General features: G+C 46.6%; 1 protein-coding gene across 2 annotated transcripts in view; it reads left to right on the top strand.

Moving 5' to 3' along the window:
* Positions 1–14,438, top strand: part of erbb3a (erb-b2 receptor tyrosine kinase 3a) — a 174,458-nt gene that overhangs the window by 146,874 nt on the left and 13,146 nt on the right. For both annotated transcript variants that reach the window (XM_085972814.1, XM_085972815.1), the window contains exons 19-22: positions 2,317–2,415; positions 8,169–8,354; positions 8,557–8,712; positions 11,459–11,534. In XM_085972814.1, coding sequence (XP_085828940.1) covers positions 2,317–2,415; positions 8,169–8,354; positions 8,557–8,712; positions 11,459–11,534 — 517 coding nt within the window. The remainder of the gene's footprint in view (positions 1–2,316; positions 2,416–8,168; positions 8,355–8,556; positions 8,713–11,458; positions 11,535–14,438) is intronic.

Raw genomic sequence — 14,438 nt, 5'->3', positions numbered from 1 at the left:
CTGCAGTCCGTGTGGTGAAGGTGCTCCCACAGTGCAGTTAGGTAGGGAGTTCCAGGATTTTGACCCAGTGACGATGAAGGAACGGCGATACATTTCCAAGTCAGGATGGTGTGTGACTTGGAGGGGAACTTGGAGGTGGTGGTGTTCCCATGCGCCTGCTGCCCTTGTCCTTCTAGGTGGAAGAGGTCGCGGGTTTGGGAGGTGCTGCCGAAGAAGCCTTGGTGAGTTGCTGCAGTGCATCTTGTAGATGGTACACACTGCAGCCACGGTGCGCCGGTGGTGGAGGGAGTGAATGTTGAAGGTGGTGGATGGGGTGCCAATCAAGCGGGGCTGCTTTGTCCTGGATGGTGTCGAGCTTCTCGAGTGTTGTTGGAGCTGCACTCATCCAGGCATAAAAGGGGTGATAACATGACCTAGTGTAAACTGCAGACCGATTTCCTGACCTGCGCTCACTGCTGGGAGCACCGTATCGCAGAATCATCCTTTTATATCAAGCGACAGGGCTTGCACTTGGGCAAGGGGGCGGGTCCTTTCTCTTGCCCTCTCTCCATGTGGAACCACTTGTGGGTTTATCCGCCTTATACTCACGCGCCCTTTTTTTGCTAGCATTAGCGAGCAAAAGAATATACCCGCTGGTCTCAGCTCAACTGGGATTAGAAAATTGTCACGTGCGGAAGCCCGGAGTCTAAGCGTACTACTCACTTTTTTAATTAAAAAAAACTAGGATAAAATAATTCTTCAGGAATGATGCATTTCTGCCCAGTATGTCCAAGCAGCTTATGTTAAACAGACCTAAACTAAGGATCAATCCTCTAGATCTGGCACTGATATTGGTTGATCTGCACGGTGCTGGAATTAGAGGTATTGTTGTAAAAAGACAGACAGACTTATAGCGTCTTTCATGACCTCAGGACATCCCAAAGCTCTTTACAGCCAATTAAGTACTTTTGAAGTGTAGTCACTGTTGTAATGTAGGAAACACGGCAGACAATTTCCACCCAGCAAGTTCCCACAAACAGCAAGGTGGTAATGACCAGATAATCTGTTTTAGTGATGTTGATTGAAGGATAAATATTGGCCAGGACACTGGGGAGAGCTCCCCTGCTCTTCTTCGAAATAGTGCCGTGGGATCTTTTACGTTCACCTGAGAGGGCAGACGGGGCCTCGGTTTCATAATCATAATCATAATCAACTTTATTGTCATTGTTAGTGCACAAGTGCAGTACAACGAAATGTAGGCTTGCGGCTCCCGAGAGTGTACATTTGGATTAAGACATTTAAACATTCAACATACATTTGGCTTGTAATACATTAACATAAACATAACCATAATAAAGTGCATTGGCAGATGTGCAGGCTTTAGAGTTTATTTGTGGAGTTCAGTAGGATGACAGCCCTGGGAAAGAAGCTGTTCCTAAATCTGGTCGTTCGGGTGCGAATGCATCTGTAGCATCTCCCAGATGGCAGGAGGGCGAACAGACTGTGGCTGGGGTGGGTAGGGTCTTTGATGATGGACCGTGACCTCCGTAGACAGTGTTTCTGGTATATGTGCTCTATGGTCGGTAGCCGGGTGCCGGTAATGCGTTGGGCAGTTTTGACTACCCGCTGCAGGGCTTTCCGGTCATAGTAGCTACAGCTGCCATACCATACTGTGATACAGTTCGTCAGGATGCTCTCTATTGTGCAGCGGTAAAAGTTAGAGAGGATCAGGGGTGACAGGTTACATCCCTTCAGCCTCCTTAGGACCTCCGACAGTGCAGCACTCCCTCAGTACTACACTGGAGTGTCAGCCTGGATTGTTGTGCTCAAGTCTCTGGAGTGGGACTTGAACCCACAACCTTCTGATTCGGAGGCAAGAGTGCTGCCCACTGAGCCACGGCTGGCGTGTAAAGCTTGCTTGCAGTGCTGGACTGTTTTGACTTGTTGCACAAAAACAGATTCTAGTCTAAATGAATTTTAGATTCTCGGTGAGGCACAGCCATTTAAGCCGAGACAAACTAATGGTGTCAGTACAGAAATGATGCAAGAATAAAATCTGGTTGCTCATTTACCAATTTAAATGTGTTGCTATCTTTCGGTAAGAAACTGTGATACATTGGAAGGCATTTCAGTGACTGGATGTGAGGGAGCCGGAAAAGATCTTTGTGGAAACAGTTGTGAGGTGACGTGACGGTTAGCTTAACGAACAACCGTATCAGACTGGTCCAAGACCATATGGTGCCGACTCTCCCGAGCCATATCCAGCGCTAGTGTAAATCCAATGCCTTCCTTTACTTATTTTTATTCCTGATGATCTGATCACGTTTCTGCTCCTAGGGACTCTGGATCCCCGAGGGAGAGTCTGTGAAGATTCCAGTGGCCATCAAGGTCCTGCAGGAAGGGCGTGGCTGTGAGACGTCAAGAGGTGTGAGTGAGGTAAGTCTGCCTTCCTACAGGTATATGTGAAAGTTCACACGCTAATATGTATAAAATCCCAACTGGGGCTCCCAACTAGCAGCCCTCTGGTTCCTCGTCCATGCCGTGTAAGCCCAGATGAGTATTGGCAGGCTATTCGACCGTTCGGGGGGGGGGGGGCATCACATCCGAGCCCAAGCAGGGATCACTGGATAGTGAGCACAGATAAGAGCCCTGACTGATCTTCCCTTCTCTAACCCAAGTGCCACTGAAACCAAGGGCAGTGCCCCTAGTGCAGACCTGGCTGATATCAGTCAATTCATCACTGACCAGGTACAGTAATTGAAACTGATTGGTGGCTTGGTACCACACTAGGTGGTGCATGCACTCACTGAGCCACCAGGAGAGCATGTCCTCGCAAAGTATTAGAGAATTTGGATTTAATTTTATTTTCCTGCACATGGACTGTCCAGTACTTGTGGAACTATATCCCATGGTCCTTCCAGAGGAGAGGAGAATATTGGTAGAAAAAGGAGAAACAAAACTGACTTTGCTCTCACCCGTACAAATGTACCATTGAGAGCCCAGTTAGAACATACAGCTGGAGTGTTGAACAACAACTTGCATTTATACAGCGCCTTTAATGTAGTCAAACGTCCCCAGGCGTTTCACAGGAGTATTATCAAACAAAATTTGACATCAAGCCATATAAAGAGATATTAGGACAGGTGACCAAAAGCTTGGTCAAAGAGGTAGGTTTTAAGGAGCATCTTAAAGGAGGAAAGAGAGGTAGAGAGGCGGAGAGGTTTAGGGAGGGAATTCCAGAGCTTAGGGCCCCAGGCAACAGAAGGCACGGCCACCAATGGTGGAGCGATTATAATTGGGGATGCACAAGAGGCCAGAATTGGAGGAATGCAGAGATCTTAGGGCTGGAGGAGGTTACAGAGATAGGGAGGGGCGAGGCCATGGAGGGATCTGAAGATAAGGATGAGGATTTTAAAATTAAAGCGTTGCCGGACTGGGAGTCAATGTAGGTCAGCGAGCACAGGGTGTAAGAACATAAGAAACGGGAGCAGGAGTAGGCCAATCGGCCCCTCGAGCCTGCGCCGCCATTCTATAAGATCATGGCTGATCCAATCTTGGCCTTTCCCGCTCTCTCCCCGTACCCCTGGACTCCCTTGTAGTTCAAATGTCTGTCAATCTCCGCCTTGAATATATTCAGTGACTCCGCCTCCACAGCTCTCTGGGGTAGAGAATTCCAAAGATTCACGACCCCGAGAGAAGAAATTCCTCCTCATCTCCGTTTTAAATGGGTGCCCCCTTATCCTGAAACTGTGCCCCCGAGTTCTAGATTCCCCCACGAGGGGAAACATCCTCTCAGCATCCACCCTGTCAAGCCTCCTCAGAATCTTATGTTTCAATAAGATCACCTCTCATTCTTCTAAACTCCAATGAGTATAGGCCCAACCTGCTCAACCTTTCCTCATAAGACAGCCCCTTCGTCCCAGGAATCAACCGAGTGAACCTTCTCTGCACTGCCTCCAATGCAAGTATATCCTTCCTTAAATTGAGGGGGGGAAAAGAGGCTGAAGGTATGGTCAAAGAGAAGGGTTATAGGATGGTTTTTAAAGCTAAAGTGTGAGGTATTGTGAGTTAGGAATTAGTTTTAAGAGAGAATTCGATAGATCTGGAGCAATTTACTAAATAATTGGCCTCTGATAATGGGGCACAAGCAGTAATCCAAAGCATTTCTGTCTCGAGTGCTGACTTTTGTCAGGGGCAGGGAGGGTAGCACAGCAGTCTGGGTGAGGGCATCGGTCATTCTGGCAGTGCACATCTGGCAGGTTCACCTCATATTCACAAGGAAATCTGTGAGCTAACCTACTTTTGTGTTGACAAAGGATTTCACTAGGTCATCAGAGTTCAAAGAGGCATTGGATACAGGCATTCGGAAGTCAAATTTAGCCTGGTGTTCCATTATTGCTATGGAATTATTTTCCATACAGAGGGAAGCCTAGTCAAATGACACGGGGGTGGGAGGGGGAGTTTGTGGTTCCATTATAACTTCCTTATCCTTTTCATCTTCTTAGGCAGTCCCTCGGAGCCGAGGATGACTTGCTTCCACATTAAAAATGAGTTCTCAGGTGACTGATGAGTCCAATGCGGGACCTACAGTCTCTGTCACAGGTGGGGCAGACAGTGGTTGAATGGACGGGTGAGTGGGGTGCTTGGGTTGACGTGCGCTCCTTGCGCTGCCTACGCTTGACTTCCGCTTGCTCCCGGCGAAGGGACTCGGTGTTCGGCGCCTTCCCGGATGCTTCTCCTCCACTTTGTGCGGTCTTGGGCCAGGGATTCCCAGGTGTTGGTGGGGATGTTACACTTTTTCAAGGAGGCTTTGAGGGTGTCCTTGAAGCGTTTCCTCTGCCCACCTGGGGCTCTCTTGCCGTGCCGGAGCTCCGAGTAGAGCGCTTGTTTTGGGAGTCTCGTATCGGGCATGTGGACAATGTGACCCGTCCATCGGAGCTGATCGTGCGTGGTCAAAGCTTCGATGCTGGGGATGTTGGCCTGAGCGAGAACACTGATGTTGGTGCGCCTATCTTGCCAATGGATTTGCAGGATCTTGTAGAGGCAGCGTTGGTGGTACCCCTCCGGTGCTTTGAGGTGCCTGCTGTACATGGTCCATGTCTCTGAGGCATACAGCAGGGCGGGTATCACTGCTGCTCTGTAGACCATGAGCTTAGTGCCGGGTTTGAGGTCCTGGCCTTCAAACACTCTCTTCCTCAGGCGACTGAAGGCTGCACTGGCACACTGAAGGTGGTGTTGGACTTCGTCGTCGACGTCTGCCCTTGTTGACAGTAGGCTCCCGAGGTATGGAAAGTGCTCCACGTTGTCCAAGGCCTTGTCGTGGATTTTGATAATCGGAGGGCAGTACTGTGTGGCGGGGGCAGGTTGGTAGAGGACCTTTGTCTTACGGATGTTTAGTGTAAGGCCCATGCTCTCGTACGCTTCGGTGAAGGTGTTAACGATGGTTTGGAGTTCGACCTACGAGTGTGCACATACGCAAGCGTCGTCTGCATATTGTAATTCGACGACAGAGGATGGGACGACCTTGGATCTGGACTGGAGGCGATGGAGGTTGAACAGTTTCCCGTTTGTTCTGTAAATTCGCTCCACTCAAGTGGGGAGCTTACTGAGGGTAAGATGGAGCATTGCAGCAAGGAAGATTGAGAAGAGCGTTGGTGCGATGACACAGTCTTGCTTGACCCCGGTTCGTACGTGAATTGGGTCTGTGATGGAACCGTTGGTCAGGATCATGGCTTGCATGTTGTCGTGAAGCAGGCGGAGGATGGTGACAAACTTTTGAAGGCAGACGAATTTGAGGAGGACACTCCATAATCCCTCACGGTTGACAGTGTTGAATGCCTTTTGTGAGATCAAAGAAGGCCATGTACAGTGGTTGGTGCTGTTCCCTGCATTTCTCTTGTAATTGACGTGCGGTGAAGATCATGTCCATTGTGCCCCTTTGTGGGCGGAATCCGCATTGCGACTCTGGGAGGAGCTCTTCGGCCACTGGGAGAAGGCGATTGAGGAGGATTCTTGCGATGACTTTACATACAAGGGGAAAGCCTGCAGTCTGATTGCAATTTGAATATCTTTTGTTCAGAAGGGAGTGCATATGAGGAAGTGTCCAGTTTCACTAAAAGGATTTTCAACAATGAACATAATTAGGCAATGGGTTCTCTTAATGGAGCAAGTTACTCTTTTCTAATGCAAGAACGACAGAGTAGTGATATTGGGGGACTTCTGTTATCCTAATATGGACTGGGATAGTAACAGTGTAAAGGGAAAAGAGGGGGAGGAATTCCTGAAATGTGTACAAGGGAACTTTCTTGATCAGTGTGTTTCCAGCCTAACGAGGAAGAAAGCAGTGCTGGATCTAGTTCTAGGGAATGAAGTGGGACAACTGAAGCATGTTTCAATGGGAGAGCATTTAGGGAACAGTGATGATAACATCAAAAGCAAAACACTGTGGATGCTGGAAATCTGAAATTAAAACAAAATGCTTTAAATACTCAGCAGGTCAGGCAGCATCTGTGGCGAGAGAAACAGAGTCAACGGGCTGGATTTTCATTCAGAAGTCGGGAAGGAGGCGGGACTATAACTTTCGGGTTGTAGTCCCGCCTCCATCGAGATGCGGCCAATCCACGCGATTGTCACTTGATTGACCTTGTTGAGCCCGCCCAGCGGGCTCAGCAGGCCAATTAAGGGCCACCCGGCAACAGGTGACGTCACAGACTGAAATTTCATCTGTCAAGACGTGCTGACAGATGAAATATCAGTGTTTCACAGCTGTTTGAAGCTGTCAAACACTGACGGTCTGACTTCTAACCTGAGTCCTTCTATGCAGACTCAGTTAGAAATCTCGTTGGCACTGAAAGCTGCAGGCTGTCACTTTTGACAGCTCGCGGCCATTCTGCTTTCTGTGCTGGCTGAATGATAGACTCCCGAAACCTAGAGGAAGGAAGGCTGTAAAGGTAAGTACAGGTAATTTAAACTTCTTTACACACTTTAGACACACCAAACACACTTACCTTTGCACTCATGCACCCATCACTCACCTGAACACCGACATCTCGGCCCGCCTCCTCTAACCTGGCGTGGTTTGGAGCCGTCGGGAATCCCACACGACACCCTTCAAAATAGGGATTAGGCTAAAAACTGCCCGTTAACAGGCAGTTAATTGGCACTAATCCCTTCCCGCCTCAGGTCGGCGGGTCCCAGTGCGGGGCGGGTACCCGCCTCCTTTGAAACTTACGTGGAGGCGGGTTTTGGGCGGGATGGTGTCGGGACCCCCGAATTCGGGATTTTTGCCCCCCGCACGCCAAAAAGCCCGCCTCACGGCACACTGAAAATCGACCCCAACGTTTCAGGTCGATGACCCTTCATCCGAACTGATGGGCGAACGGGACTTGGTGCGAGTTAGGATACGGGCAGCAGAGTTTTGGCTGACCTCAAGTTTATGGAGGGTGGAAGATGGGAGGCCGGCCAGGAGTGTGTTGGAATAGTCAAGTCTAGAGGTAACAAAGGCATGTTAACCTCTCTGGTTCCTCCATCATGAAGTCTGGTTGCATAACTCCCATTAGACAGTAGATGACAATCTTATATATGGGCCAGGATGTTCCACTTCAGCGCTGCTGAGAAATTCCACACTCCAGCCTGCAGTTTTCTGACCTTTAGAGGGCCATATCCAGTCACATGAATATATTTTTTTAAAGAGTGGTCCAAAGATGTTGCAGTTTTGATACAGCCTCAATCTGCTCCGTCCATCTTTCTGGGACTAGTAGTGGTGCAGAGAATTGATAAAATTACAGCAATGGTTAGTACTAAGTGTGCGTGAGTGAGAGGAGCACAAGTAGGACCTGGTTGGGCAGAGGTTGCAAAGAGAATGCATCATCAAGGTGGAATATCTCCCCTTGAAGCAGAAGAGGGGGTGGGACAGTGGACAGTAAGGAGCTGCCTTTCCCTATAGTGGGCATATTCTGTGAGCTAAGTGTAAAATGATTTGTGCTGAAGCTACGAGGGAGTCTGCCACTCATTCCCTGCCTTACAAGTTGAGTGAGGGAGTGTGGAGATGAACAACTAGTGAAGAAAATGGATCTCGGTACTTCTAACCTCACCAGTTACCTCTGGGGAATTTAGAGGGAAGAGGCCTACTGTTTGTATGCGCTCGAGTTGGTATTTAATATTGTGTGTTGGTTGTTTGTCATTTGTAGGACGTGTCGATGGTGGGCAGTCTAGATCACTATCATGTCCTGCGGCTCCTCGGAATCTGCCCTGGGGCACCACTCCAGATAGTCACACAGCTCCTGCCACTTGGCTCTCTACTCGAGTACCTCCACAAAAACAAGGATAATATCCAATCCCAGCTGCTTCTCAACTGGTGCGTTCAGATTGCTAAGGTAAGTGAGAACTTCAAATTATTGGTTTACGTGAGGATCCCGATTGGCACGGGAGGAGCATAATAAGTTCAGCAACTGATCTTCACCAAGGATATGCAGAAGAGCCTCGAGTGGAGAACTTTGCTCATAATGGACTCATGGGCTAATGATTACACACCAAATGCTTATGTCCCTATTAAACCAATTGACATTGTTACCACAGGGTATGAGATACCTGGAGGAGAGGAAGATGATCCATCGGAACCTGGCTGCCAGAAACGTACTAGTGAAATCTCCCAGCCACATTCAGATCACAGACTTTGGCATCACCAACCTCTTGGCATTAGATGAGAAAAAGTATTTCTTTGATGAAGTGAAGGTTAGTAGTTTTTTGGTCAAGTAATTGACTTCTGAGCAGAAAATATTAAGATAAGTTTTTATTTTATCAGCTCCCTTTTTTCTCAAATGCTGCTTTGCTATATCAGTGAGCTTTGAGTGTTATGATGCATGTCGAAAGTTTTCATTGACTTAGTGGAATCTGAAGGGAAAATTCTTCTCACCCCCACCTTGCAATTGTGAAAGTTCTCCAATGGTTTGGTGAGCTTATCCAAGTGAGTAGCTAAGGCATACAGACCAGGAAAATCCCAGCTTTGACTCCCAGCATCTGCTACGTCAGTTGATGGTGATAGGGGGCACTACAATCGGCCTCAGCATCCCTGGATTATAAAGGGGACAATCAGCCAGGGCTCCTGCTCCCAATTGCTACCTAATGACCCCTACTGAAAGTGTATGTGTGTGTTTACACCTGATGAGGAAAGGATTGGACTTTCCTATTATACCAGCCACAATCAAATGACACTCAAGATAATTACAGACGAGGAAGGCCATTCAGCCCATCTTAATTCATCCATCCCGAAAGATCCAAATCTACGCTGAAAGAAAGCTCACATAAATAATAGGCACTTGGGTGAGGTACCTGATGCCCGTGGAACCACACTCCAGAAAGAGGTGGTGCTTCAGGAAAGGGGAGAAAATTGGAAAAATAAAATTAACATATGTCGATGGGGAGTTTGTTCTTGAGGAAGAGCTACATAGGACCATAAGAATTAGGAGCAGGAGTCGGCCATACGGCCCCTCGAGCCTGCTCTGCCATTCAATATGATCATGGCTGATCTTCGATCTCAACTCCATTTTCCCGCCCGATCTCCATATCCCTTGTTTCCCCTAGAGTCCAAAAATCTATCGGTCTCAGGCTTGAGTATACTCTGTATGTCTCCGTCACTGCTACTTACAAACAGGAGGAGTGAATTAGTTATCCTCTCCGCTCCAAAGTGTGATCTCGCTACTCTAACTTCAGCAGAGATATAGAAAGTCATATATTTTTTTTAAAGCACTTGCAAGAGATACAGTGGCCTTGTTCTGGAAGTTTGTGTGCCATCTTATACGATAGGTGTTGCGCAAATAGCCATGAGTGAAGAGCAGATTGTTCAGTGTCATTCAACTGAGTTCTTAAACCAAGGTCCTGTCAGCCTGTTCCATTGGATCAGGTGGACGTTAAAGATCCCATGCCATTATTCAACAAAGGGCAGGGAGTTCCCCCGATATCCTGGCCAACATCCCTCTCTCAACCAACACCACCAAAAGCCAATTAACAGGCCATTTAACACATTGCTGTTTGTAGAACCTTGCTGTGCGCAAATTGGCTGCTCCATTTACCTACGTAGCAACAGTGACTGCATTTCAAATTTATTCATTGCACATAAAGCACTTTGGGACAGTTCTGAGAGACGTGATAATGCGCTATATAAATGCAAGGCTTTCTTTTGTTCTGAATGTGCTGCACTTCTTCAGTGCCCATTTCCTATTTCCTAACGGATTCTGTGGTTTGATCCGCATTTCTATGTTATGTGTCTATACGCTGTGTGTAAAGAGTGATATTTCTACATGAGCCCATTTCATTAATCTACAAGGGACTCTCTCTGTATACAAATTGTAAATCGGGAAAGAATATTTTGCGCAATCTAGGGCTGGCAACACTTTTGCGCAAAATGAACTTTACTGAGACACATTTAGGGTGAACACAGTAATGGGGCTTGACGTAAGAAAACTACTAGGCACTTGGTCTAAGCGTTAAACAAAGCTTTAATCAACTGTTTTACAACATGGCGGTCTAGTTGTGTCCTTCACCAGTTCCTGTTAAGAATGTCCTGCGCAAGCTGGGCCCGTGCCCGAGTATTTATACTCTCCCTGGACAGCGCCACCCGCAGGCCGCTCAGTATTATTTCATAAGTCTTTCTTTCATGAATGACTGATTCATGTCAGGGCTAATGTTAAATTTGCACTCCATTTAAATATAGCAACATTTATTTGATGGTGAAAAATTGCTGATTTACAGTAAAACATACTTTACATTGCTGAAACTGCCTCCTTAATCCCACAGGCAGAATCATAGACACCCATTCTGCCATCAGGTTAAGGGGACTGGTGTTAAAAATGTAAACGCAGGCAGCTGGTGAACGGATATGATCCGAACGACAGAAGCGCAAAATGTTTGTTCAGCAGATCACTGAACCAGATCAGCACTTATTTTTTAAATCGCCAAAATTGTGTTGCTCCTTTTGGGCATGAAAGGCTCCAATGGATGATGTCCGGAGTTGAAAAGGTCGTGTGAGCTGGTCCACTTGACAATCACCGAGAACAGTAGCAACAGCCTCAATTTGACCACCAATGATACAGGATCTGAAAGCTTTAAATATTTCCATGTTATTGAGGGATTCGTTGCTTGCGTATTTGTGATTCAGGGTTTGATGATTTTTTTTAGCAAACCCACTTTTTTAAAAGCTCCTCAGTAGAGGAGCTTCATGTGCTGGGAGCGTATAGCGAGAATTTGGGTTTGCACCCGATTCATGGCGCCCATGATTTTTCTGCCCATTCATTTAATTGGACAGAAAATCACGGAGGATCATGAATGAGGCACGTGCCTGAGTTCCTGGTATGTGCTCTAGGCGCGTGGAGCTCTGCACTAAAGAGCTGTAAAGACAAAAATTTTGCCCTCATTGTTATGAAAATTGCCCCAAGCTGTTGTTGCCTTGTTGTTGAGTCTGTCTGTCTGTTGCCTGCTGTAGATGCCCATTAAATGGATGGCACTAGAGAGCATCCACTTTAGAAGATACACCCACCAAAGTGATGTGTGGAGTTATGGTGAGTCATATACTTATGGAAGCATTACTTTCTCCTTAAAGGTGCAGTGCTGCATTTTTAAACAACATTTTCACCCACTTATATTTCTGATCCAAAAACACACCTTAACTACTGCAGTAAAACACGAATCTGGTGGGGGGAGGGGTGGAGGACTTTGTTCTGTAGTTAAGAGATGCTGAAGAGGGAATTTAGATCCTGGGAATAGCAATAAAGTCCCAAAGAATTTCTTAGAATTTCTTGTAAAGGATGTAGCTTGGAGCTACAATGGAAATGTGGTTTACTTAGACTTTAGTAAAGTGATAAAGTGTCTCAATGAGTTGAGATCAAACCATGGCTAGTCCATAGGAGACAAAGGGTTTGTGTAAATGGCAAGTATTGTGTGCGGAGTGGTGTGACAGGTGAGATCCCGCTGGGCTCAGTATTGGGACCGGTACTTTTCAACGTTTTCATACATATCTGAAAGAGTGCGTTGCTAGCTTCATCTCAGTTTGCGGATGACAGCAAAATAGCAGGGGTGGTTAACATGGTGGAAGATGGGGAAAACCCACAGGGGGGCTTAGACTATTTGGCGGGCCAACAATTGGCAGATGCAGTTTAATATAGATAAGTGTAAAGTCATGCAAAATAAGTAGAAGGATTATAGGAATAATGGGAAAACACTGAGAAGGATGAATCAGGAAAGGGATCTGGGAGTCGTCATGATAAATCCCTCAAGATATCAAGTCAGTGTCTGACTGCTGTCAAGGAAAATAATGGGATGTATAACAGAAGGAATGGAGTGTAGGACACGAGAAGTAATCCTGCCATTATACAGAGCATTGGTCAGACTGCACCTGGACTATTGTGTGCAGTTCTGGAACCCTCACTGCTGGGAGGATATAGCTGAGTTGGAAAAGGTGATGAAGGGAGCTACTAGAATGATTAGGAGACTAGCGAATAAAACATGTGAGAATAGACTCACCGAACTTGGACTCTTCTTGGGGAGGTGAAGGCTGAAGGGGGATTTGATTGAGGTCTTCAAATCTAATAAGGCTCATGGATATACAGGTTCAGTCAGGGATATGTGGTGTGCTACAGGCTATCAGAACAAAGGGATAGAGGTATTAGATGGGAAAGGATACATTCAGGCAGAACATTAAAAAAAAAACATTTGTTTTGGAATAGCTTGCCAAGGGGCATTATAGAGGCAAGTAGCTTAGATCACTGCAAGGTCAAATTGGACAAGTATCTTGGAGAGACACATCGATTATGCTTGCTATTTCTAAAGGATGGCAGACTAGGTAGACCTATGGTGTTTTCCAGACTTGAGATTTTCTATATTTCTGTGAATGCCATAAAGGACAAACTGTTTTCAGAATAAAACACTACACTAACTGAGAAATGTGACTCTAGTTTTTCTTTACTTCAGTCGCGTCTCAGTGAGGGAGAGCATTCTTGATTGAATTCCTCTAAATGCAGTATCAGGTAGTGTAATTGATTATCAGACAACCTAAGACATTCATACAGATTGGCATTGAGTGTCCCACTGGCATCCAGTTTGTGGAAGTTTAGCAATTTCTACATCTTGGAAAATTTTGCCAGATGCCAGCCATACATGGTTGATGCATCCAGTTCAGTTTGCCTTGGGGATTGCGCCACCTTCGTGGTTGCCGTTGAGATTCTCAAATGGTTCGTTCCTCATATCAGTATTCAGGGAAGGTACAGAGTAGAGACCAGGTGCTTCTCCGAGGGAAGTAGTGAGGAAAACTGAAGGTCCAGTTATCTGGAGCGCACTTGTGCACATTCTGGGAGCTATAGGCAAATGGACAGGAATAGTCAACACATGTATTGGACAAGATGTGTGGGTGAAGAGGGAAATATAGGCTGGAAATTGCTGTTGGCGCTAAACCAAACACCCGTAATTTTGAGAGTGTTGTCACTTGCTATCTGCTTCTCAAATGCTGTGACGGGAGGTCACGGATGCATTATTCAGCAGGGCCCAGCGACTTTATCACATTCACCATTGACCCAACAACAGCACCGTGATGGGCTATTCTTATTCTACAGCGCTGTTGGCTTTCTTAGAGTACACAGGGTTATCGGTTCCACCCATCTTGTCATTCGGGTCCCTGTGCACAATGCTGTGCTCTTTGAGAAAAGAAAATCCCCATCACTTCATAATGTCCAGCCGGTACTTGACCATCAACATAGAGTCATGCAGATCAATGCCTGCTTCCCTAGATGTTGTCCTGATTCCTTCATTTTCAAGCAATCACGTGGCACACTTATTTGAAGGGGAAAGAGAAAAGCAACGATGGCTCCCAGGAGACGACATTGCACCAACCTCGTGCAAAAGCAGTACACGGATAGCAAAATTCTCATGCTACAACCAGAATCAAAATCATTGGGATCTTAAAGCAGGGCTTCAGAGGCCTCGACTGATCAGTGGCTTTACAGTACAACCACCCCCCCTCCCACCTGGGGTTTGATGAACAAGTGTTGTCTGCTGCATCTTCCTTTACTTCACCCTGCAGAGAGAGCTTGCCATGCAGGTTGAAGAATAACACGACAAAGCCATGGCAGAGCAGGAGCACACAAGTGACAATGAATCTGATGCCAACCCATCAATGCAGCGAGTAAGGCTGGTGCTTCAGGCTCTAATTCAAGATGGATTCCAGTGTGTGCCACTTCTTAAAGCTGCAATCTGCATCTGCAAAGTAACTGTGGCCAAACCACCTTCTTCAGCACTGTCCTGCGCAGTTCCTCATATAACATCTATATTCCCATCTTTTGCTGGGCTTTTGTCATCATTCTAAACAATTACAAATAAATATAAGCACAATGTTCAAATCCAGTGTTGTGCATTTATTTCATCCATTGTGTGGTGTGTGTGTGAATGTGATTTACCACAGTGCTTGCACTTTG

Source organism: Somniosus microcephalus, chromosome 33 (genome assembly GCF_052327205.1).
Source record: "Somniosus microcephalus isolate GS21.2 chromosome 33, FLI_Smic_1.0, whole genome shotgun sequence".
In the NCBI taxonomy this organism is placed as follows: domain Eukaryota; kingdom Metazoa; phylum Chordata; class Chondrichthyes; order Squaliformes; family Somniosidae; genus Somniosus; species Somniosus microcephalus.
The sequence above is the reverse complement of the archived record's forward strand: the minus strand, read 5'-3'. Positions and strand labels throughout refer to the sequence as shown.